Source organism: Melanerpes formicivorus, unplaced genomic scaffold (assembly GCF_026170545.1).
Source record: "Melanerpes formicivorus ecotype bairdi unplaced genomic scaffold, bMelFor1.0.p_v2 SCAF_2091, whole genome shotgun sequence".
Lineage (NCBI taxonomy): Eukaryota > Metazoa > Chordata > Aves > Piciformes > Picidae > Melanerpes > Melanerpes formicivorus.
This window is the reverse complement of record NW_027144442.1, coordinates 2819-26202: the sequence shown is the minus strand read 5'-3', so window position 1 is coordinate 26202 and position 23384 is coordinate 2819. Positions and strand designations below refer to the sequence as shown.

General features: G+C 51.2%; 1 protein-coding gene across 1 annotated transcript; it reads left to right on the top strand.

Annotated features, from left to right (window-relative positions):
• The first annotated feature begins 3841 nt into the window (after nt 1-3841).
• RAB21 (RAB21, member RAS oncogene family) lies at nt 3842-18831 on the top strand. The gene is made up of 7 exons (XM_068171157.1): nt 3842-4258; nt 10802-10861; nt 11024-11131; nt 13494-13557; nt 14420-14474; nt 15171-15259; nt 17259-18831. Exons 1-7 carry the CDS (start codon nt 4109-4111, stop codon nt 17396-17398), a joined length of 666 nt encoding a protein of 221 aa, XP_068027258.1. The 5' UTR covers nt 3842-4108; the 3' UTR covers nt 17399-18831.
• Nucleotides 18832-23384: the final 4553 nt, after the last annotated feature.

The following is a 23384-nucleotide window of genomic DNA, read 5'->3' as shown; positions in this document are numbered from 1 at the left end:
GGCTCTATAGATGCTCTCTTTGGCTCCATCGGCCTCTAGAGAGGCACCCACGGGCTCTAGAGACGCTCCCTTTGGCTCCATAGGCCTCTAGAGAGGCTCCCACGGGCTCTATAGACGCTCCCATTGGCTCCATAGGCCTCTAGAGAGTCTCCCATGGGCTCTATAGACGCTCCCATTGGCTCCAGAAGCCACTACAGAGGCTCCCACGGGCTCTATAGACGCTCCAACTGGTTCCATAGGCCTCTAGAGAGGCTCCCACGGGCTCTATAGACGCTCACATTGGCTCCATAGGCCTCCAGAGAGGCTCCCACGGGCTCTATAGACGCTCCCATTGGCTTCATAGGCCTCTAGAGAGGCTCCCACGGGCTCTATAGACGCTCCCATTGGCTCCATAGGCCTCTAGAGAGGCTCCCACGGGCTCTATAGACGCTCCCATTGGCTCCATAGGCCACTAGAGAGGCTCCCACGGGCTGTATAGACGCTCCCACTGGTTCCATAGGCCACTATAGAGGCTCCCACGGGCTCTATAGACGCTCCCATTGGCTCCATAGGCCACTATGAAGGCTCCCACTAGCTCTATAGACGCTCCCTTTGGCTCCATAGGCCTCCAGAGAGGCTCCCACGGGCTCTATAGACGCTCCCATTGGCTCCATAGGCCTCTAGAGAGTCTCCCAAGGGCTCTATAGACGCTCCCATTGGCTCCATAGGCCACTAGAGAGGCTCCCACAGGCTCTATAGACGCTCCCATTGGCTCCATAGGCCACTAGAGAGGCTCCCACGGGCTCTATAGATGCTCCCTTTGGCTCCATAGGCCACTATAGAGGCTCCCACGGGCTCTATAGATGGTCCCATTGGCTCCATAGGCCACTATAGAGGCTCCCATGAGCTCTATAGATGCTCCCATTGGCTCCTTGGGCCACTATAGAGGCTCCCACGGGCTCTATAGTCGCTCCCATTGGCTCCATAGGCCACTAGACAGGCTCCCACGGGCTCTATAGATGCTCCCATTGGCTCCATAGGGCTCTAGAGAGGCTCCCACGGGCTCTATAGACGCTCCCATTGGCTCCATAGGCCACTATAGAGGCTCCCACGGGCTCTATAGACGCTCCCTTTGGCTCCATAGGCCTCTACAGAGGCTCCCACGGGCTCTATAGACGCTCCCTTTGGCTCCATAGGCCTCTACAGAGGCTCCCGCGGGCTCTATAGACGCTCCCATTGGCTCCAGAGGCCTCTAGAGAGGCTCCCACGGGCTCTATAGATGCTCCCTTTGGATCCATAGGCCTCTAGAGAGGCTCCCACGGGATCTAGAGACGCTCCCTTTGGCTCCATCGGCCACTAGAGAGGCTCCCACGGGCTCTATAGACGCTCCCAGTGGTTCCATAGGCCACTATAGAGGCTCCCACGGGCTCTATAGACGCTCCCATTGGCTCCATAGGCCTCTAGAGAGGCTCCCACGGGCTCTATAGACGCTCCCATTGGCTCCATAGGCCACTAGAGAGGCTCCCACGGGCTCTATAGACGCTCCCATTGGCTCCATAGGCCACTATAGAGGCTCCCATGAGCTCAATAGATACTCCCTTTGGCTCCATGGGCCACTATAGAGGCTCCCAAGGGCTCTATAGTCGCTCCCATTGGCTCCCTAGGCGACTAGAGAGGCTCCTACGGGCTCTATAGACGCTCCCATTGGCTCCATGGGCCACTATAGAGGCTCCCACGGGCTATATAGACGCTCCCATTGGCTCCATAGGCCACTATAGAGGCTCCCACGGGCTCTATAGACACTCCCATTGGCTCCATAGGCCACTAGAGAGGCTCCCACGGCCTCTATAGACGCTCTCATTGGCTTCATAGGCCACTATTTAGAGGCTCCCACTAGCTCTATAGACGCTCCCATTGGCTCCATAGGCCACTAGACAGGCTCCCACGGGCTCTATAGATGCTCCCATTGGCTCCATAGGCCACTAGAGAGGCTCCCACGGGCTCTATAGATGCTCACTTTCACTCCATAGTCCTCTGGAGAGGCTCCCACGGGCTCTATAGATGCTCCCATTGGCTCCATAGGCCACTATAGAGGCTCCCATGAGCTCTATAGATGCTCCCATTGGCTCCATAGGCCACTATAGAGGCTCCCACGTGCTCTATAGATGCTCCCATTGGCTCCATAGGCCACTAGAGAGGCTCCCACGGGCTCTATAGACGCTCCTTTTCACTCCATAGTCCTCTAGAGAGGCTCCCACGGGCTCTATAGACGCTCCCATTGGCTCCATAGGCCTCTAGAGAGGCTCCCACGGGCTCTATAGACGCTCCCATTGGCTCCATAGGCCACTATAGAGGCTCCCACGGGCTCTATAGACGCTCCCATTGGCTCCATATTCCACTATACAGGCTCCCACGGGCTCTATAGACGCTCCCATTGGCTCCATAGGCCACTAGAGAGGCTCCCACGGGCTCTGTAGACGCTCCCATTGGCTCTATAGGGCTCTAGAGAGGCTCCCACGGGCTCTATAGACGCTCCCATTGGCTCCAGAGGCCTCTAGAGAGGCTCCCACGGGCTCTATAGACGCTCCCATTGGCTCCATAGGCCTCTAGAGAGGCTCCCACGGGCTCTATAGATGCTCCCATTGGCTCCATAGGCCACTATAGAGGCTCCCACGGGGTCTAGAGACGCTCCCATTGGCTCCATAGGCCTCTAGAGAGGCTCCCACGGGCTCTATAGACGCTCCCTTTGGCTCCATAGGCCTCTAGAGAGGCTCCCACGGGCTCTATAGATGCTCCCATTGGCTCCATAGGCCTCTAGAGAGGCTCCCACGGGCTCTATAGACGCTCCCTTTGGCTCCATAGGCCTCTAGAGAGGCTCCCACGGGCTCTATAGATGCTCCCATTGGCTCCAGAGGCCTCTAGAGAGGCTCCCACGGGCTCTATAGATGCTCCCATTGGCTCCATAGGCCACTAGAGAGGCTCCCACGGGCTCTAGAGACGCTCCCATTGGCTCCATAGGCCACTAGAGAGGCTCCCACGGGCTCTATAGACGCTCCCATTGGCTCCATAGGCCACTAGAGAGGCTCCCACGGGCTCTATAGACGCTCCTATTGGCTCCATAGGCGTCTAGAGGGGGTCTCTGGCCATGGCAGGGGGATTGTAGCTGGATGATCCTTGGAGTCCCTTGAAACCGTAACAATTCTGTGATTCTACTTAGAAAGTCAATAGGGTTTAACGTGTCATAGCTAGGGAAACGAAATATTTCCTAGATATGGTAAAGCTGTTTATCATGTGCGGGCTTGGAGCGTCACCCCTCTGCGGTCTGCCTCATAGCTGCCGCTCCCCGCGAGTATTTCTAGTGCCCGCGGAGAGCGAGACCTGAGAAGGAGCTCCCTCCCTTCCTCCCTCCCACGCCACGGCGCGCTTTGGCCACAGCCGCGGCTCCGGCTGCCCTTTTCGGGCGGTGGAAAAATCCAGCTGCTGTCACGAGATGATTCACCCGTCTTGCCGCTGGCCGAGGAGGCCGCCAGCAGGCGTATATCCTTACTAACAGCACTGCTCCGGCGCCTGTGCAGACACTCACCCACGCAAAATGCAAGGCGGAGCGCAGCCAACTGAACCCGAGCGAACCGACCGCCAGACGCCGGGGGGCGGGGGGGGAGCTGCCCGAGAAGGAGGAGCCTCCACCTGACCCCGCCCATCTCCGGACAGACCCCGCCCATCTCCGGAGCAGACCCCGCCTCCGAGTCCGCCCCCTCCCTCAGGGCCCCTCCCCTTCGCCGCGCCGGGGCGGGGCCTCCTGCCGCCGTCGCGTCCACCACTCCCATTGGCGGCGGGGCGGAGCGCGTGACCGATCGGCGCCTGACGTAGGAGGAAGGAGACGCCATTAGGGGCAGCGGGGCCGTCGGTGGCTGTTACGTTGTGGCTGCTGGTGTCTTCTCCCCGAGCGTAACCCCCCAGGGAGTTTCGGCGGTACCTTCCCCTCTCGTCTCCTCTCCTTCTCGTTCCCGCCCCGCGAGTTCCCCTTTCGCTCTCCCGCGGGTCCCCGTCCCGGTGGGCGGCGGCGCCCCGCGGCCGCGGTGCGGACCGTTGATGTGAGGCGGCGGCCCGGCTTGCCGGCGGGGCGCGGATGGCGGCGGCGGGGTCCGGCGCGGCGGCCGCAGGCCGCAGCTTTTCCTTCAAGGTGGTGCTGCTCGGGGAGGGCTGCGTGGGGAAGACCTCCCTTGTGCTGCGCTACTGCGAGAACAAGTTCAACGACAAGCACATCACCACCTTGCAGGTGCGGAGCGGGCCGGGAGCCTGTGCCCTCATCTCCGGGGCCAGGCGGAGGTGGGGAGGGGAACGTCCGCTGCTCTTCTCCCCTCGCACACCTTCTAGGGCTGGCAGCCCGCCCCTGTGGCGCGTCCTGGCCTGTGCCTTCCGCTGTGGTGCTCGTGGGTTGTCTCTCTTTAAACCCGCGCCGGGGGCTTGGTGCTTGCCGTCTGGTGGAGTGCTGGAGCGCGGCCCGAGGGACCGCTGCCGGCTTTGTCTGTCTGTCCTCTGCCCGCTTTGCTGGGAGCTTACGTTCTGGTGGTGTTTGGGTTGGGTTTTTTTTTTTGCTTCGCACTTCAGTTTTCAGCACTTAAAAGCCCTCCTGCCTATTCAGAATGCTAACTACTCGTTTTATCCGGTTATGTGTTTGGATGCCATCATTTCGGTGTCAAGAGGTGTGAGTCGAAAGTCATGTCGTTACTGTCATTGTTGGAAGTGGACTGATGACTAAGTGTTTCCTACGTGCTTCATTCCTGTTAATAATAGTCTTCCTCGTGCCCTAGCACTTGAGCCACCTCAATAGTGCTGTTTGAAGAGAATAGCTTTCCCGAAATGGGCTACAAGGTTAAGGCTTAGGGTTTAACAACAGAGAAGGTGCCTGAGGCTTATTGGTTTCTTGTCACGTTATCTGCCTGAAGTTTTGGCCTGGATCTGTCTGCTAACTTGGAAAGAGCCAAGAAGTGCCATTCTGCTTTGTCAAACTGTGCCAGGGTGTCTGCTTGGAAGTCATCTCCTTCCATTACCTACCAGCTCCGAGTGGCATCAATGCCATGTTGTGAAATGAAACACTTACACTGGATAAGGTCTCTGGAAAACGTGTTGGGTTTTTATCTTTTCTTTTTCAATCTCAGTTTGAGCTGTGTGTGAAGTCTTTTGGGCTCTCTCTGCATGCTTTCTCTGTTTACAGTTCCACCCCTTGCAAGGCCGTTGCTTTTCAGCACTTGTGAGCGTGTGTATGGAAGGGTGGGGTTAGCACTCTGAATGTGCACTGCTCTTCATGCAGTTTGCCTTGGCTTTTTGTTAAGGAAAGGAACAAACCTTGCCACCGTGTGGGCCATTAGTGGATCCCTGAATTACCTTGGAAGTTCTTTGAAGCACACAACAAATAGTAGGTGATGCCAGAAAGAGAGCTCCAGGGTAGTGATGCACTATTCTTGCACGCTCAGGGGAAGATTCTCGTGGGCTTGGAAGTGTTCAATGGTGAAACCTTCCCATGAAACCAAAGAAACAGTAGAGATCATAGTATCAGTCAGGGTTGGAAGGGACCACAAGGATCATCTAGTTCCAACCCCCCTGCCATGGGCAGGGACACCCCACACTACATCAGCCTGGCCAGAGCCTCAGCCAGCCTGGGCTTAAACACCTCCAGGGACAGGGCCTCAACCACCTCCCTGGACAACCCATTCCAGGGCCTCAACCACCTCCCTGGACAACCCATTCCAGGGCTTCACCACTCTCATGGGGAAGAACTTCCTCCTCACCTCCAGCCTGAATCTCCCCACCTCCAGCTTCATTCCATTCCCCCTAGTCCTATCACTACCTGACATCCTGAGCAGTCCTTCCCCAGCCTTCTTGTAGCCCCCTTCAGATACTGGAAGGCCACAATTAGGTCACCTGGGAGCCTTCTCTTCTGCAGACTGAACAGCCCCAACTCCTTCAGTCTGTCCTCATAGGAGAGGTGCTCCAGCCCTCTGATCATCCTTGTGGCCCTTCTCTGGACACCTTCCAGCACCTCCAGATCCCTCTTGTAATAGGGGCTCCAGGACTGGAGGCAGTACTCCAGGTGGGGTCTCAGCAGAGCTGACCAGAGGGGGAGGATCACCTCCCTTGCCCTGCTGGCCACACTTCTCCTGATGCAGCCCAGGATCTGATTGGCTTTGTGGGCTGCAAGTGCACACTGAGAGCTCCTGTGGAGCTTCTCCTCCCCCAGCACCCCCAAGTCTCTCTCCTCAGGGCTGCTTCCCAGCCAGTCCCTGCCCAGCCTGGATTTGTGCCTGAGATGAAGTAGAAACAAGGCTGTGAATGCTTCACAAACAGATCCTGATGCTCCAGTTTTGCTATAAAAAGTTGAGAAGGTGATGGTTTAACTTCCCCCCGCCCCCCCCCCCCCCCATATCCATAGTCTGCTGAACCTGTTGGTAGATTTACTGGGTATGGTGTACTTTCAGCAAGCTGGTTAACTCTGCCATAGAGTGAGTAATATTTGCTACACTACAGAAATTAATAGCAGCTTGTGTCAGAGTTGCTGCAGCTCTAATTTTCCCCTGGTGTAGCACTAAGGAAAGCAATCATCTGAAGTGCCTTGGAATGGCCATGTGTAGCTGGATGGTGATATCCCCTGCTGAGTGCTGTCTCCTGTGATGCAGCTTGTTGGTGTGTTTGGGGTTTGGTGGTTGGTGGTTTGTTTGTTTAGCTGTGGCTTTTTTTTTTGCAGGGTGGGGGAGGGGTGGGGTTGGTTTTGTTATCATTATGGTCACTCTTGTTTTGTAAATATGTAGTGGAAGAACCTGAAGTGAGTTGTAAAACGGACTTGGGGCACAAAGGGCATAACTTAGGCCTTAAAAGGGCTCCAAAGGGTCGACAGGAAAACCTCCCTAGGTGCTGTGGCTTGAGAAGGTCTGGTTTTGACTGGCTCTGTGTGTGTGTGCTTGTAGAGAAGGGGAAGCATGTGCTCATGCTTGCACTTGATACTGAGATTGTTGTCTCTCCACTGTGATTAGGTTTCTCCTTCCTGCCAGTACCTTGTAGCTGGCAGCACCGTTTTTCTCATTTGCTTTGCTATTCTGAGCCTCCTTAGCTGCATTTATTTCTTACTGACACTGAAATGCCCTGTCAGTAGCTTTTGAATCTTCCTGTGCCTCCTGTGAAGTGTTACCTTGTTTGCGTACACCTCACAGGCCTACAAGGAAGTTTTTGTGAGGTTCTTCCACAAGCAAATTAAATCTTCCCTGAAAAACTCTGCTGAAGCAGGGCAGGGCCACTTCTGCAGCTCCTTTAACAGGAAAGCCTTAATCTGATGCAGTTGTTCTTTTTTTGTGGCATCTAAGTATTGCACCACATTACTTCTGCTCCAATAAAGAGAAAATTAGGTAAGTACTTAGCTCCTCGTTCAGCAAAGCAGCCACAGTGATGAATCAGATGAAAAGATCACTGGATTCTGAGACAAGGGGCTGGCTTGGGGGGGGAAGGCACTTCATAGTTCTTTATTCCAATATGACTGCAGCAGAAAGAGTGGAGAGACTTGCTCTCTGGAAACTGGAAATAGATTTGTGGCTGCTGCTTCCTGCAGTGTGAACCCAGTGATGGGGGGGGAAGCAGAGCAAGCCTTTAAATGGGTTACTGTCAGTCCTTAATGTATGCCAGGCTGGGCTGGAGGTGGCTGTGAGCAGCTTTGCTGTAGTGTGAGGTGTCCCTGCCTGTGGCAGGGGGGTTGGGACTGGCTGAGCCTTGAGGCCCCTTCCAGCCCTGACAATTCTGTGATTCCATGTCTGTGCTATCCTATCTGAATTCTAGCATTCAAGTGCTAGAATTCAAGGGTGGTGAGAGACTGGCACAGGTTGCCCAGGGAGGTGGTGGAAGCCTCCTGCCTGGAGGTGTTTGCAGCCAGGCTGGATGTGGCTGTGAGCAACCTGCTGTAGTGTGAGGGGTCCCTGCCCATGGCAGGGGGGTTGGAACTGGCTGCTCCTTGAGGTCCCTTCCAACCCTGACAATTCTGTGAAGTTAACCTGTGTACACCCAAGGTGCAGTTTGTTTTGTGCTAGTAACAGAAGGCTTTTAGCAAGCAGGAGCTGTTTCTCTTCTCTTCTCACCACCACCCCCCCACCCCCCCTCCTTCCCTAAGTGCTAGCTAGAGGGAAATGGTGAGCTGGAACTTCCTCGGAGGTTAGGAGCATGCTGGCATGTGTTGCTGTAGTTAGGTTAGCTTCAGGTCGTGCACTTAAGAGAGTGATCACCTTAAAACTGAAATGAAGGTAGCAACTGATTCACATAAGAAAACATCTAGAATAATGTGGAAAAGGAAGGGTTTGGTTTTTTTCCCCAGGCAATTAATAGAGTTTATAACCTGTTGTCAAAGCTGGGGGGGGGACAGATGGAGTTGGTTCCCATTGATTGAAACCTTAAGGGCCAACGCTTTGGCTTTGAAATAATTCTAAGCAATGCATTGATACTAAGTGAACTGTGCTGGAAAATATAACAACAAACCTCTGGTCCAAGTAATAAAAATTGGGGGAGACACTTGCAGTCAGTTGGGAGAAACCTTTTGTGTATCAAACTTGTGGAGGACTGCAGAATATCCTTCCCAGGAGAGCTGTGGATGCTATGCTAATCAAATGCTACAGCTAGCTTGGCTAGACTAGCATAACCTGGAAAAGCTCAGGGAGGGTGGGGAACACAGAACAAGGAGGAGGTTCAGTGCTCCATGCCAGGCTTGCCTCTTGAAGGTGAAGCACTCAAGGGGCAGGAGCCATACACCTGCTTTTATTCAGTGAATATCAAGAGAATCTCCTCAGGCTGGGTTGTCCTTGTGTTCTAGTGCTGGTGCTAGTGTTGGGGTGCTGGGAGATGAGAAGCTTAACAGAAGCCAGCAGTGAGCACTTGCAGCCCAGAGAGCCAAGCAGAGCCTGAGCTGCAGCAAGAGAAGTGTGGCCAGTAGGGTGAGAGAAGTGATTCTCCCCCCTCTGCTCCACTTTGCTGAGACCCCACCTGGAGCTCTGTGTCCAGTTCTGGAGCCCCTAGTGCAGGAAGGATCTGGGGGTGCTGGAAGGTGTCCAGAGAAGGGCCATGAGGATGAGCAGCTCGAGCTGTTCTGCTATGAGGACAGACTGAGAGAGTTGGGACTGTGCAGTCTGGAGAAGAGAAAGTTCCAAGGAGACCTTCTTGTGGCCTTCCAGTCTCTGAAGGGGGCTCCAAGAAAGCTGGGGAGGGACTTTTGAGGGTGTCAGGGAGGGATAGGACTGGGGGGGATGGAGCAAAACTAGAAGTGGGGAGATTCAGATAGGCTGTGAGGGAGAAGTTGTTCCCCATGAGGGTGGTGAGAGACTGGCACAGGTTGCCCAGGGAGGTGGTGGAAGCCTCCTGCCTGGAGGTGTTTGCAGCCAGGCAGGATGTGGCTGTGAGCAACCTGCTGTAGTGTGAGGTGTCCCTGGCCATGGCAGGGGGGTTGGAACTGGCTGAGCCTTGAGGTCCCTTCCAACCTTAACAATTCTATGATTGTATGACTTGAACTGTAACACAGGTAGCACTCCAGAGAGGCAATTTCAGAGTAGTTTAGCTCGGTGTTAGTTGAACTACTGTGGTCTTCTGCACATGTGCTGGTGGCTGATGCAGTTAAGCAGCAAGTTAGTCCAGGCAGCTGACCTGGCCCATGACACTTTGCAAATGCATGTGACTTGTAGTTAGTTCAATGCCTGGTCAGTGCTCACAAAAAGATCTCCTGCTGAGCTGCCACACTCCAGCCTCAAATAATCTAGGATGACTGTATCATAAAATATCACTGAGCGCTTGTTGGGGTCCAGATGCAAGTTGAGGCAAATCTGAAGGGGAAACTGAGTCAAATTTAAGGAGAAAGACAAAAGTTAACCCTTGGCAACTGAAGGGTCTGATAGTAACATGTCAGTGGTAGAATTGGAGGAGCAGTTTCTTGATGTATCAACCCTTTCAGACCCTGTTCTGGCCTCTGGAACTCGTATTACATGTTCAACTCCTGTTTCAGACACTGAATGGTACAGTTGGTAACAGAGGTGGTGGTTGAAAACGTGGCTCCTGCAGGCTTGGAGAGCAGACACACTCTCAAGTTACTGACATTGGACTGATCTTGCAGTATGCACTGGGCCCATAAAATGTTGTCATAACTTAACCTGCTGCAATTCTTACAGGCAGCCTTTCTTCTCTTTGCTTTGGTTTTGTGTCTCAGCTGAGAAGTATTTCGTGGAGCCTTCAGGAACAGTGTCAAACACCACCACCCCCCCCCCCCCAACCCATACCACTGCTCCCAAGAAGCTCCCAAAGCCAGCTGAGTGATGTCAGCTTCCTGCAGCCAAATAAGAGACTTGCAGAATACTTCTGTGTTCTGAGACTTGTAGCCATGAACTCCAATTCTTTTACTTTGCTCTAAGAGCTCACCAGCTGTTTTGCTCATTCCTGCACATTTCAGATCCTGTCAGGCTGGTCCCTACCCAAACTCTGTGTGCTCTTGTGAAATGCTTCAAGTTCAGCTCAGGCTTATCAGTGCTGTGTATTCAGGACCTTGCCACACAGCTCTCATCCCTCTGAAATGAAGTAGAAAAAATAAGAAGGTAGCAAATTGTTGTCTTCAGCCACACTTATTTAGCATAGACTGCTGGCAAACAGCAGCAAAATAGCTTAGTATGGACTCAGTCTTCTGTGCTGGAGGGTTTTGATCCAGGAATCTGCCTTCTCTTGCTGCAGTTGTTCTGATTAGTAAATTAATTAGAAGTCAAATGAGCCATTTGTGTGTAAAACCCTAACTCCAGTCTGTTTTGCTTTCCAGGCATCTTTTCTTACAAAGAAGCTAAATATTGGAGGGAAAAGAGTAAACCTTGCCATATGGGTATGTTTGCCTCCCTGTTTTCTCTCTTCTGGCTAAATAGAGTATGCTCCTGAACAGTTACTGAGATACACAAATTACAAGTACAATTTCCGAGTGTTTGGAGCTGCTTGAAGTGTTGTCTGCTTTGTCTTCAATGCCAACAAATGTGTTCTTTGAATGCAGGATACAGCTGGCCAAGAAAGATTTCATGCTTTGGGGCCCATCTACTACAGGGATTCTAATGGAGCTATTCTAGTCTATGATATAACAGATGAAGACTCTTTTCAGAAGGTACTGGACAGATTTTTACCTCTGTGTGAGATGTGAGCTGATGGCAAGGTGATCTGTGATGGGAATGTGTAAGTGGGAGTCTTTTTTGTTCTCAGCAATAGCCATGCCTATTAGCCTGGTCTGGAAGGAAGCACCTTTGCCCGTGGCCAAGGGGTTGGAACTAGATGGTCCCTGAGGTTCCTTCCAACCCAAAGCACTCTGTGATCTGCAAATGGAGATGGCATGATGAAAACACATCCCTTCCTTTTTCACCCTGAATTTCTAGCAGGGTTGCTCAAAGATTAACAGAACTAGGTGTGAGTTAGGTGTGACAAGCTACAAACATCACCCAGTACTGTTGTGGCAGGGTGCCATGCAGATCTCTACTCTTATCATCTGATCAATGTATCACAGTATCACCAAGGTTGGAAGAGAACTCAAAGATCGAGTCCAACCTGTCACCACAGACCTCATGACTAGACCATGGCACCAAGTATCTGAGGGCTGGGGGTCAAGTGGAGGGGGCCAAGCTCTTTTGGGTGGTGCACAGCAATAAGCCAAGGAGCAGTGGAGACAAACTGGAGCAGAGGTTTCAGCTCAACATGAGGAGAAACTTCTTTGCAGTGAGGGTGTTGGAGCCCTGGAGCAGGTTGCCCAGAGAGGTTGTGGAATCTCCTTTTCTGGAGCCTTTCCAACCCCACCTGGATGCATTCCTGTGTGGGCTCCCCTGGGTGATGCTGCTCTGGTAGGGGGTTGGACTGGATGAGCTCTGGAGGTCCCTTCCAACCTCTAATGTACTGTGAGACTGATACTGTCTAAACCAGCTTGCTAGAAGATGTTACTTGAACAGATCTGAGCACTCTGAAACTGCCATATATGATATGGAAGTATTACTTTCTTAGTGAGGACAGACACTTAGAATTCAAATCCTCATCAAAACTGAACATTGATAGCTAATTATTTGATAGCTGTATTAGTTGATCAGTCTGTGCAGGTGAGGGTGTTTTCCAGCCTTATGTCAAATCAGTGTGATCACTCGTAAGATGTTCTGTCTGAAAACTGGTGACACTCATTTCCTGAGTGAGTGTCTCTGATTAGCTTGTGGCAAAAGCAGCAGGACTTCTGTGTAGAGGACTAAGAAGCTGGAAGGTGTCCAGAAAAGGGCCACGAGGAGGAGCAGAGGGCTGGAGCTGCTCTGCTATGAGGACAGGCTGAGAGAACTGGGGCTGTTCAGTCTGGAGAAGACACTGAGGAGACCTTCTTGTGGCCTTCCAGTATCTGCAGGGGGCTCCAAGAAAGCTGGGGAGGGACTTTTGAGGGTGTCAGGGAGTGATAGGACTGGGGGGGATGGATCCAAGCTAGAAGAGGGGAGATTTAGATTAGAGATTAGGAAGTTGTTCCCCATGAGGGTGGTGAGAGACTGGCACAGGTTGCCCTGGGAGGTGGTGGAAGCCTCCTGCCTGGAGGTGTTTGCAGCCAGGCTGGATGTGGCTGTGAGCAACCTGCTGTAGTGTGAGGTATCCCTGGCCATGGCAGGGGGGTTGGAACTGGCTGAGCCTTGAGGTCCCTTCCAACCCTGGTGTTTCTCTGAAGTTGTGGTTGTATGGACAAGGCTTGGGTTAGCAGTAATAGGAGTAGTGTAAGGATATAGTGCCCCAAGAGCAAGTAAAACACTTGTGCTAGCAGCTGAGCTCTTCCCTCCATCTGCAGAATGGTGATGACTTCCCAGTGCTGCTTTGATTTGAGCCTGGCTTAGTAGAACTGTGTGGTACCAGACCACTTCAGTTCTTCAAAGCAAGGTTCCCTTTTTCTGGGAAGTTAGTACATAATCACCTGTGTCATGGATCCTAACTGGTTTTAGGTTCTTCAGGTGTTTGCATCTCTTCACCACTTGAATTGCCTTGAAACAGCAGTCCCTGTGTCAGTGCAGTGATCATACAACTTCAGAGCATGCCACAGGATTGATGAGAGCTACCTTGCCCCCAGCTGACTTGGCACTCTTGTCCCATCTGCTCTCTCAGGACACACAACATCTGTTACAGTCTAACCTGAACAGCTCAGTTCAGGTACCTCAACCCTTCAAGTCCCATTTGTGATCAGTTAGTCAGTGCCTGTAGCTAAAAGCTCTCGTGCCTCACCTCAAGTGGCCAGTGCCACAAGTGTGGTGAGTTATACTTCTGGAGTAATTGAACCATTTTATCTAAGTAATTTGCTCTTCATTTCAATTGAAGCAAGCCTTTGTGTAGCTATCTAAAGAGCATTTTGTCTAAACAGGATTGTTCCAGGCTTTAGAGCAAACAGTGACAGGAAATGGGTCAGTTCTGCAGTGCCCAAGGTGGCAGTGTGTGAAGGGAAACTCAACTCACCTGTGTTCTTCTTGCAGGTGAAAAACTGGGTGAAGGAGTTAAGAAAAATGTTGGGCAATGAAATCTGTTTATGTATAGTAGGTAAGTCTGGCTTAACATCCCATTCTTAGCACTGCTTCTGATGAACAGCAGCTTCCTAACGCTGCTTTGACACCTCGTGCACGGGAAGGGGCAAAGCTTCTGTTCATTGCCTGTTTGCAGCCAGTTAGAGCTGGGAATGTCAGTAGCTCACAATCCAGCTGTTTCATGATACACTCTGTCCCAAGTGCATGGCATAGACCCCTGCAGATTGGGGGTTAAGAAGGAAACACAACGTCTTGCAGGCACTCAAGCATCACTTTTACTGTTCTCAGTGGCACAGGCTAGATGCTTGTTTGTTTCTGACCAAGTGCCTGGGGTGTGGAATGAGTCCTACAGCTTCAATATTTCAGTGCAAACCATGTGACAGAATTGCTGGGTTTAGATTTTAAGTGGAATCTAGTGATTAAAAACACTTCCAGGAGGTTAGATGTATGGATGGTGTGGGGTGTCCCTGCCCATGGCAGGGGGGTTGGAACTAGATGATCCTTGTGGTCCCTTCCAACCCTGACTGATACTATGATAGTCTGCAACATCTGCCTTTGCAGCACACAAACTGCTACTGGATTCTGCAGGAAAGGGAGAAGGCTCAATTGGTAGGTCCTAAAGAGGTGTTTAGCTCTCCTGATCCCTTTACCAAAGTAAAACTTCATCTTTGTTGCCTGTAAATGAATAGAACAGAATAAACCATGCTGGAGTGAAAGGGGATTCTCACACCATCCTGTGCTCCCAGTTGAGGCCTGTGTAAGAAGCCAGTCTTTACTGGGACAGCTTGTAAGAAAGTGATGACAGTGATTGCACTACTGCTTGCTTTTGGGTCATTTTGGTGCATAAAGGCTTGAAAGCTGAACTTGTTTTTCAACAGGTAACAAAATAGACTTGGAAAAAGAGAGACATGTTTTGGTCCAAGAAGCAGAAACGTAAGTCACCCCAGTTATTAATAGCAACAGGCACTGTGGAGCTATGCTGGAGGAGTGAGCTTGTGATGCTGTTAACAGCTGGCAGCCATAAAGCAGCAGTGTGTAGCTGGCTGGGGTGTTAAGTGTTCTCTTAGGAGCAGAGTCCCAGAATGTCCTTACTGGCCAAAGTGTAACTTGATTGAAGTCAGCATTTGCACTTGAAATGCATTTCTAGACCTGAAAATGCCCTAAAAAGCTGGGGAGGGTGTCAGGGAGCGATAGGACTGGGGGGAATGGAACAAAACTAGAAATGGGTAGATTTAGATGTGAGGAAGAAGTTGTTCCCCATGAGGGTGGTGAGAGACTGGCACAGGTTGCCCAGGGAGGTGGTGGAAGCCTCCTGCCTGGAGGTGTTTGCAGGCAGGCTGGATGTGGCTGTGAGCAACCTGCTGTAGTGTGAGGTGTCCCTGGCCATGGCAGGGGGGTTGGAACTGGCTGAGCCTTGAGGGCCCTTCCAACCCTGACAGTTCTGTCATTCTAATGTTCAGTCATGGCAGCTTTAGTCACATAATTCTATTTGTGTAACAAGTCAGCATGTGTAGATTAACTCTCAACTTAGAGTAAAACTTGCTGTGATCATCCTTTTGCTTCATGTAGAGGAGCTCAGAAAGGTGAAGTCCTTTGGTACAATGAAGTTCTCTCTCTGCATTCCTGCAGGTATGCTGAATCTGTTGGAGCCAAACATTATCATACTTCAGCTAAACAGAACAAAGGAATTGAGGAACTGTTTCTTGACCTTTGTAAAAGTAGGTATTCTCCAGGTTACCAAAGAGCTTGTTCACAAAATGCTTGAGGATGATTAGGGGGCTGGAGCACTGCCTGGTGAGGAGAGGCTGAGGGACCTGGGGCTGTTCAGTCTGGGAAAGAGAAGACTGAGAGGGGATCTGATCAATGCCTATCCTATCAATATCTGAGGGCTGGGGGTCAGGAGGGAGGGGCCAGGCTCTGCTCACTTGCTCCCTGGGATAGGACAAGGAGCAATGGATGTAAGCTGCAGCACAGGAGGTTCCACCTCAGCACAAGGGGGAACTTCTTTACTGTGAGGGTCCCGGAGCCCTGGCACAGGCTGCCCAGGGAGGTTGTGGAGTATCCTTCTCTGGCGATGTTCAAGGCCCATCTGGATGTGTTCCTGTGTGACCTGCACTAGACTGTATGGTGCTGCTCTGGCAGGGGGGCTGGACTTGATTTCTTTGGGTCCTTTCCAGCCCCTGACACCCTGTGAGTGCTTAAGGGCATATAAAAAAGCCCTTCTGTAAACTAAGAACTGATTTCATCTGAGTCTCCTTTAAGGCACTTGTGTACTGTAACAGCTATGGAAGCCTCATGTACAGATGCTTACAGCATTGCAAATCCATGCTGTGCTTCCACATGATCCTTTTGTCCTTTGCTGGACCACTGACAGCCATTTCCCTCAGTGTCTGTAAATAGTAACCTCAGATCAAATGTGTTACTGCTCTCACTACTGCCTGCTTCAAGCCCTCTGTTAAACCTCTTTCAAAAAGCTTCTCAAAGGATGTCAATTTCAAATAAAGTTGAAGCTGCAGTGAAGCAAATCGTACACAGCAGTCTCAGCAAATGTTACAGGTCACAAATGTGGCTTAGAAACCTAACAGAGGGCAATGGTCCTATTAATTTTGCTCATTTAAGCCAAATCTGCATGTCTGTAGAGCCTGTTTGGGCTTTGGAGAGGGGGTAACACTGGCACAAAATGCTCAGGGAGATGGTGGAAGCCTCATCCCTGGAGGTGTTTGCAGCCAGGCTGGATGTGGCTGTGAGCAACCTGCTGTGGTCTGAGGTGTCCCTGCCCATGGCAGGGGGGTTGGACCTGGATGATCCTTGAGGTCCCTTCCAGCCCTGACAATTCAGTTCTGTGAAAAGGGAGGTGGTAGATGTGTGGTGGGTGCTGTATTTTTACTTCCTTTAACAGAGTATTTTTGATGTGGATGGGTAACTCTACCTTTAAAGGTACTAATGCCAGAGTATCAGCACATCTACCCATAGAAATGGGGAGATTCAGATTGGATGTGAGGAAGAAGTTGTTCCCCATGAGGGTGGTGAGAGACTGGCACAGGTTGCCCAGGGAGGTGGTGGAAGCCTCATCCCTGTTGGTGTTTACAGCCAGGCTGGATGTGGCTGTGAGCAACCTGCTGTAGTGTGAGGTGCCACATGTTGGACTTGATGATCTCAAAGGTCTTTTCCAACCTGGTTAATTCTGTATTCTGGCCATGGCAGGGCGGTTGGGACTGGATGATCCTTGAGGTCATAGTATCAGTCAGGGTTGGAAGGGACCACAAGGATCATCTAGTTCCAACCCCCTTGCCATGGGCAGGGACACCCCACACTAGATCAGCCTGGCCAGAGCCTCAGCCAGCCTGGCCTTAAACACCTCCAGGGACAGGGCCCCAACCACCTCCCTGGACAACCCATTCCAGGGCTTCACCACTCTCAGGCTGGAGGTGAGGAGGAAGTTCTTCCCCATGAATCTCCCCACCTCCAGCTTCATTCCATTCCCCCAGTGTGATTCTATCTAAGGTTGCCCTTGGTGAACCAGGGCTGCTGGGTGTTGTCCTGCTTTGGGATGCTGGCAGTGTGTTCGTGTAGCTGTGCCATGTGACGCCGTGTGCATAACACAGGGGAAACCAAACCAGTGCGTGCAACTCCAAACAGATGAAGATCTCCAAGTCCTCTGTGTGTGTGTGAGAAAACGCAGTGGGATGTCCCCTCATCCCTTTCTTCCTTTCCCAGGAATGATAGAAACTGCTCAAGTGGATGAGAGAGCAAGAGGCAACGGTTCCAGCCAGTCCGGCCCGGCCAGGCGAGGCGTACAGATCATCGACGACGAGCCACAAGTACCGAGCAGCGGAGGCTGTTGTTCTTCTGGATAACTCTAGGACTGTGCATCACTGCCCTCTGGAGATGGAGACTGCCATATTCCAAGTCACACCTTCTTTACCAATGGAGTAATAGAATTAACAGTATTTAAAAGTAATCCCATGTAACACTGCAGAGACCTTAAGTGCTAAACTAGTGGCGTCGGTGGCCGGAGAGTTGGCATTGCCTGCCGGGGTTTAACAGAGCAATTACCAAGGGCCTTTTGCATCTTTGGGTTGTTTCCTTTTAATGAGGAACAATGTGCATGTAGAAAAGACCTACTTAAAGGCTTCATTTATATTCTTTGAAATCAGATCATTATTTAATAACTTATATACCTTGTGGTGGAATGGTATCCAGGCTCTTTTCTTTGCAGCAGCAGCTCTTTGTATTTCATGGTGGCTCCCACTTGTATCACTTCTGAAAGACTCCAAACTGATTATTATCATCCTCATCATCATTTTGGGTTGGTTTGTTTTTGTTTCCCTTCTTAAATTTGCAGATATCCCAAGTAATATTTTTTGCAGGGCCTCCACAAGCCTCTAACTGTCAACTACTTTGCTATATTCTGTTCCTCCTGTATGCCAGGCTGGTAAAACCCCCTTGTAAATGACACATTTAATATTTTATCTGCTTTTTACAGGTGCAGAAATCTGTACATCAGTCTTGTCAGTGGTTGTGAAGTGAATCAGTCAGTGGAAGATGCTTTTCATGTGTACTGTTGAATTGCTCATTCTGTTCCCCCTCCCTGAAAACAGCTACATTCATAGCTGCAGCAACACTTTGTTTTGTTTTAGGCCTTTGATGGCAAGCAGCAGAATTTAGAGCATCCCCTTAGCAGGAGGAGAATCCTTCCTTAGGCTGCTGTTTGAGGTGGAGGTGTTGGACTCCCAGCTGGAACAGTTGGTGCATGCATATATCCTGCCTGCAGTTCTGTTGGCCTCTTGGAATGCCCCCAGAAAGTCAAAACAAGTTTAGCTCTCATCTCTTCTGGTAGCCAGCAAGCCAGGTGCTTGGGAGACTCCCAAGGTGCATTAATGCATTTGTGTCTCAAGGCAGCATTACAAACCATTAATGAGCACAGTATTCCCCCACCCCACCCTTTGTGCTGTAGGGCATGAGGGAACAAATGAGTTGGCATTAAGCAGAACTGCTTCTGCTTGGGAGTGTTGAAGTGGGAAGATGTGCCAGATGCAACTGTAACTTGAGGGGGGGGTGGCAGACTGAACTGATCTTATTCCTGACTTGCTCTTTCTCTTGTGTAGTGCTTTGAAGCCCACTGAAGTTTTGGGAGGAGGGTGTTCAGAAACAGAAGTGTGAGCTCTCCAGGCTCAAAGGAACACCAGGAGTGGTAGCTGGAACTTCCAAATGTTTTGTGCTCTGACTTTCTTTTTTTACTTAAGTTGTCATGCTTGGAAAACCAGTAAAGGTGATGTCTATGACAAAATAGACCCTTCCTTGGCCTTCCTTTCTCAGAAGGGTAGAGTTAGTGTTGCAGTGGAGTGCAGTGAGTGGCATGGGTGTGTTCTGATCCCCAGAAGGCATGGTAGTAACTGGTCAGTCTGTGACTCAGACACAGTCTGTGACTGTGACAGTCAGGACTGTGCTGGCTTCAAGCTGATGATTTCCCTCTGAACCAATAGATGGCTTTGATAGAGACCACTCCTTGGGCATTCTACCCACTTCCTACCTAAACTGCTGTAGATAATTTCTCTTGAACTGGCATTGCTGTGCTTTTCTGACATGGTTCTGTGCATGATGGACAAAGGGGAGCTTCTCATGCTGGTGGAGATAAAAGCTTCCTGACTCTGCAGTCCTTCAGGGTGAACTGAAAATTTGTGCCTGTGTGTGAGTATAGCAACACCATTAATGTTCTCATATCAAACTGCAGTGAACCCAGCTGAAGAACAGGTCAGTTAGATCTCAACCCAGTACCTTCAGTCTGGGCAGTTGGATGAAAGTCACTTTTTGAAGCAAGCCTGTATTGATCTGAGGAGTGAGACTGGTGAGGCTCTGTGGTCAAGGATGCCACCTCCTCAAAGTCACAGAATGTTAGGGGCCGGAAGGGACCTCAAAAGCTCATCCAGTCCAAACCCCCTGCCAGAGCAGGAGCACCTAGAGCAGGTCACACAGGAACACATCCCAGGGAGCTGGGGGTGTTCAGCCTGGAGGAGACTCCAGGGAGACCTAATAGCAGCCGGGCAGTACCTGAAGGGGGCTACAAGAAGGATGGAGAGAGACTGTTTGCAAAGGCCTGCAGGGACAGGACCAGGGGCAATGGCTTCAGACTAGAGCAGAGCAGACTGAGGCTGGATGTTAGAAACAAGTTCTTTACCATGAAGGTAGTGGAACATAGGAACAGGATGCCCAGGGAGGTGGTTGGGGCCACATCCCTGGAGATATTCAAGGTGAGACTAGACAGGGCTCTGGGCAGCCTGATCTAGTTGGGGATGTCCCTGCTGACTGCAGAGGGGGTTGGACTGGATGAGCTTTTGAGGTCCCTTCTGGTCAGGACCATTGTATGATTCTCTGAACTCCATCTGTCTTCACACAGTGTCTGTTGTAGGATGGATAGAAGCAGCAGACACCTGTAGGTAAGTCACCACTGAGCAAGCTTCCTTGGAATAGATCTTGACAAAGGTTACTTCTGCTTTAACAAAAAGGGTCTAACCACAGACACCTTTCTAAACCAGCTCCAAGTACTTGCTCAGTCCTGCTGCTGCTATGGATAATCAAATGAACTGTGTTCTTGTACTTAGGTTATAGTGCAGGGGTCATGAAAGGCCAGGTAGGCTGATCAGACAAGGGCACTAATAAATTCAGGTGTGTAGTACTTAGCTGAGTGGGTTTGGGGGTGATGATTTCCTGTAGTTTCATCTCACATGTTGCCAAGAAGTACATTAGAGGTTGGAAGGGACCTCCAGAGATCATCCAGGCCAGCCCCCTGCCAGAGCAGCAGCACCCAGGGCAGTCCACACAGGAATGCATCCAGGTGGGGTTGGAAAGGCTCCAGAGAAGGAGACTCCACAACTTCTCTGGGCAGCCTGCTCCAGGGCTCCAACACCCTCACACCAAAGAAGTTTCTCCTCATGCTGAGCTGAAACCTTCTCTGGTCAAGTTTGTCTCCATTGCTCTTTGGCTTATTGCTGTGCACCACCCACAAGAGCTTGGCCCCCTCCACTTGACCCCCAGCCCTCAGCTATTGAGAGACTTTGATCAGATCCCTCTCAGCCTTCTCTTCTCCAGACTCAACAGCCCCAGGGCTCTCAGTCTCTCTTCCCAGGGGAGATGCTCAAGTCCCCTAAGCATCCTCCTGGCTCTCCCTTGGCCTCTCTCCAGCAGGTCTCTGTCTCTCTGGAACTGGGGAGCCCAGAACTGGACCCAGGATTGCAGGAGTGGTCTGAGCAGGGCAGAGCAGAGGGGGAGCAGAACCTCCCTAGCTCTGCTGGCCACACTTTTCTTGCTGCACCCCAGACAGGGACATCCAATGTCCAGATGAAGTGTCATGGGTGGTCTCTTCAAGCAGTTAGTTGAGTGGCCATGGTTACCTGCCTTGCTTCAATGCTCTGTGATACTGTGGTAGGTTCTGCTCAGCAGCAGGGATTTTCCTCTCTTCAGGCCAAATGTGTGCATCCAAGAGAGACTGGGTGGGGTGCTTGGTGCCATGGCTTAGTTGATGAGATGGTGTTGGGTGATAGGTTGGACTGGATGATCTCAAAGGTCTTTTCCAACCTGGTTAATTCTATTCAAGTGATATAGCTGTCTGCTGAATTCAGGCTTTTTCTATCCAGTAACAAGTGCATACTCTTCCCTCCTGCATTTTTGGAGCTGTCTTTGGCCACTGTATTGAGCAGACAGAACAAGAGGGGGAAATGGTTTTGAGAGTTGTGGAGAATGTGGAATACTTGTCTTGAGACAGCTTGGAAAGTGAGAATGTGTGGAGCTCACCAGGAGTCAGAGTTTAGGAGAAGAGAGAAACTGCCTCCTCAGGCTTTTCTTAGTGGCAAAAGAAGAGGTAAGCACTTGAGCACTAAAGACTTGAGTGCTGTTGTTAAGAGTTGTCTTATTGCAGCTTTCCCATCAGATAAGCTCTTTGTCAAACAGAATACTTTGATTTCAACCCAGGGGAAATATCAGGAGGGCAAAATCCACCCCTGGAAAGCACACAGCATGTTTAGTATGGGGCAGCTTGACACTGTCAGAGGGTGTAAAAACACTTTGTGTGGCATTTGTGGGTAACAATCCTTGAGGGGGGGAAAGGTAACTGCTAAAGCAGTGTGTAGCAGAGGCTTCCCAAACCTTCCTTTTGCCAGAGTGTTGCTGCAGCTGCACTTTTGGAGGAGTGGAGTTCTGAAGTGGAGGACTTTATAGAGCAGTGCAGAGTGTTGCAGCTGGGCAGGAAGAGTAAACTGCAGCAGGACAGGCTGGGAGGTGACCTGCTGGAGAGCAGCCCCAAGGAGAAGGACCTGGGAGTGCTGGTGGACAGCAAGTTCTGCATGGGACAGCAATGTGCCCTGGGGGCCAAGAAGGCCAAGGGGGTCCTGAGGGTCTTGGTGATCCTGAGGGTCTTTTTCAACCTGAATGATTCTGTAGTGGGCAAGCTTACAAAGATGTGGTGAAAACTGAGAGCACAGGGTCTTGGTTACACACAGAATGACTTTCTGACCCCGAGTATGATGTGATGAAAGATGGCTTTAAGATGCCAAGCCAGACTTGGCAAGGTTACTCTGCATTATGTGGGGTTACATACCAGGAACTGTGGGCAGTGCCCCATCTAACTGTGGCTTAATTCTCAAAGCTGGTCTTTGGCAGCCCAGGAGAGCTGGTGAGGAAGCAGCAGTTGCTGTAGAACCACCTTTGCCAGGTTAAGGCTAGCCCCAGGTGTGCTGTGTGTGCTAGTGGAGCAGCAGAACAAAGTCAGAGGTGGAACCAAGGCTTAAGACTGGGAGTTTTCTAGCAGTTAAAGTGTTTGTGTCCTCCTGACCTCTTGCCTGCACAGCAGATGTGTGTGCATGCTTCCCTAAGTGACAATTGCTGCACATCTGCTGCTGTAGCTTGGAGCTGGGTGGAGATTGTGAGTGAAAGCAGCCAGAAACAGGAAAAATCAGGGCAGGAGAGGAGAATTTCACACAGAATCACAGTGTTAGGGACTGGGAGGGACCTCCAAAGCTCATCCAGGCCAACCCCCTGCCACAGCAGGAGCACCTAGAGCAGATCACACAGGAACACATCCAGGCAGGGCTTGAATAGCTCCAGAGAGGGAGACTCCACAACCCCCCTGGGCAGCCTGCTCCAGGCCTCTGTCACCCTCACAGGGAAAACATTTCCCTCCTGTTTCCATGGCACTTCCTCTGCCTCAGCTTCCACCACTGCCCCTTGTGCTGGCATTGGGCATCCCCCAGCAGAGCCTGGCTCCAGCCTCTGGGCACTCCCCCTGCACAGCTTTACCAGCAGCAGTGAGGTCACCTCTCAGTCTCTCCCTCTCCAAGCTACAGCGCCCTCAGGCTCTCCTCATGAGGAAGATCTTCCACTCCCTTCAGCAGCTCTGTGCTGGGCTCTTTCAAGCAGTTTCCTGAGGTCCTTCTTGAGCTGAGGGTCCCAGAACTGGACACAACACTCCAGATGCAGCCTCAGCAGGGCTGAGTGGGGGGGGGGGGGGAGGAGCTCCTGCTTTGGTTTTTCTTAGCCCTTTCACTTTCACTTTTAACAGTCAGCAGTTACACTTCCTGACACAAGGATGTCTTCTGTTTGGTTTTCTTGAGAGAGTACAATCTTCAGGACTTTTTAGAGTAAAGGCAGCTCCTGCACAGGCTCAGTCTTTCCAATGTGTCATCATCATCCTCTCATTAAAGGGCTACAAGAAAGGCTGAGGAGCAGGAGTGCCTGCCTGCAGTCAGAGCCCTAATTAGGGTCAATGTTTCAAAGGGCAAGAGCCACCTCTGAGTGCCAGTCCACTCTTCCATTGCTTTCTGACTCCAAGTATTTCTATCAACCTGCTGT

Coding starts and splice junctions, on each gene's coding strand:
- RAB21 (XM_068171157.1), top strand. CDS start 4,109: ATGGCGGCGGCGGGGTCCGGCGCGGCGGCCGCAGGCCGCAGCTTTTCC. Junction 13,558..14,419: donor AATCTGTTTATGTATAGTAG/GTAAGTCTGGCT, acceptor GTTTTTCAACAG/GTAACAAAATAGACTTGGAA. Junction 15,260..17,258: donor GTTTCTTGACCTTTGTAAAA/GTAGGTATTCTC, acceptor TTCCTTTCCCAG/GAATGATAGAAACTGCTCAA.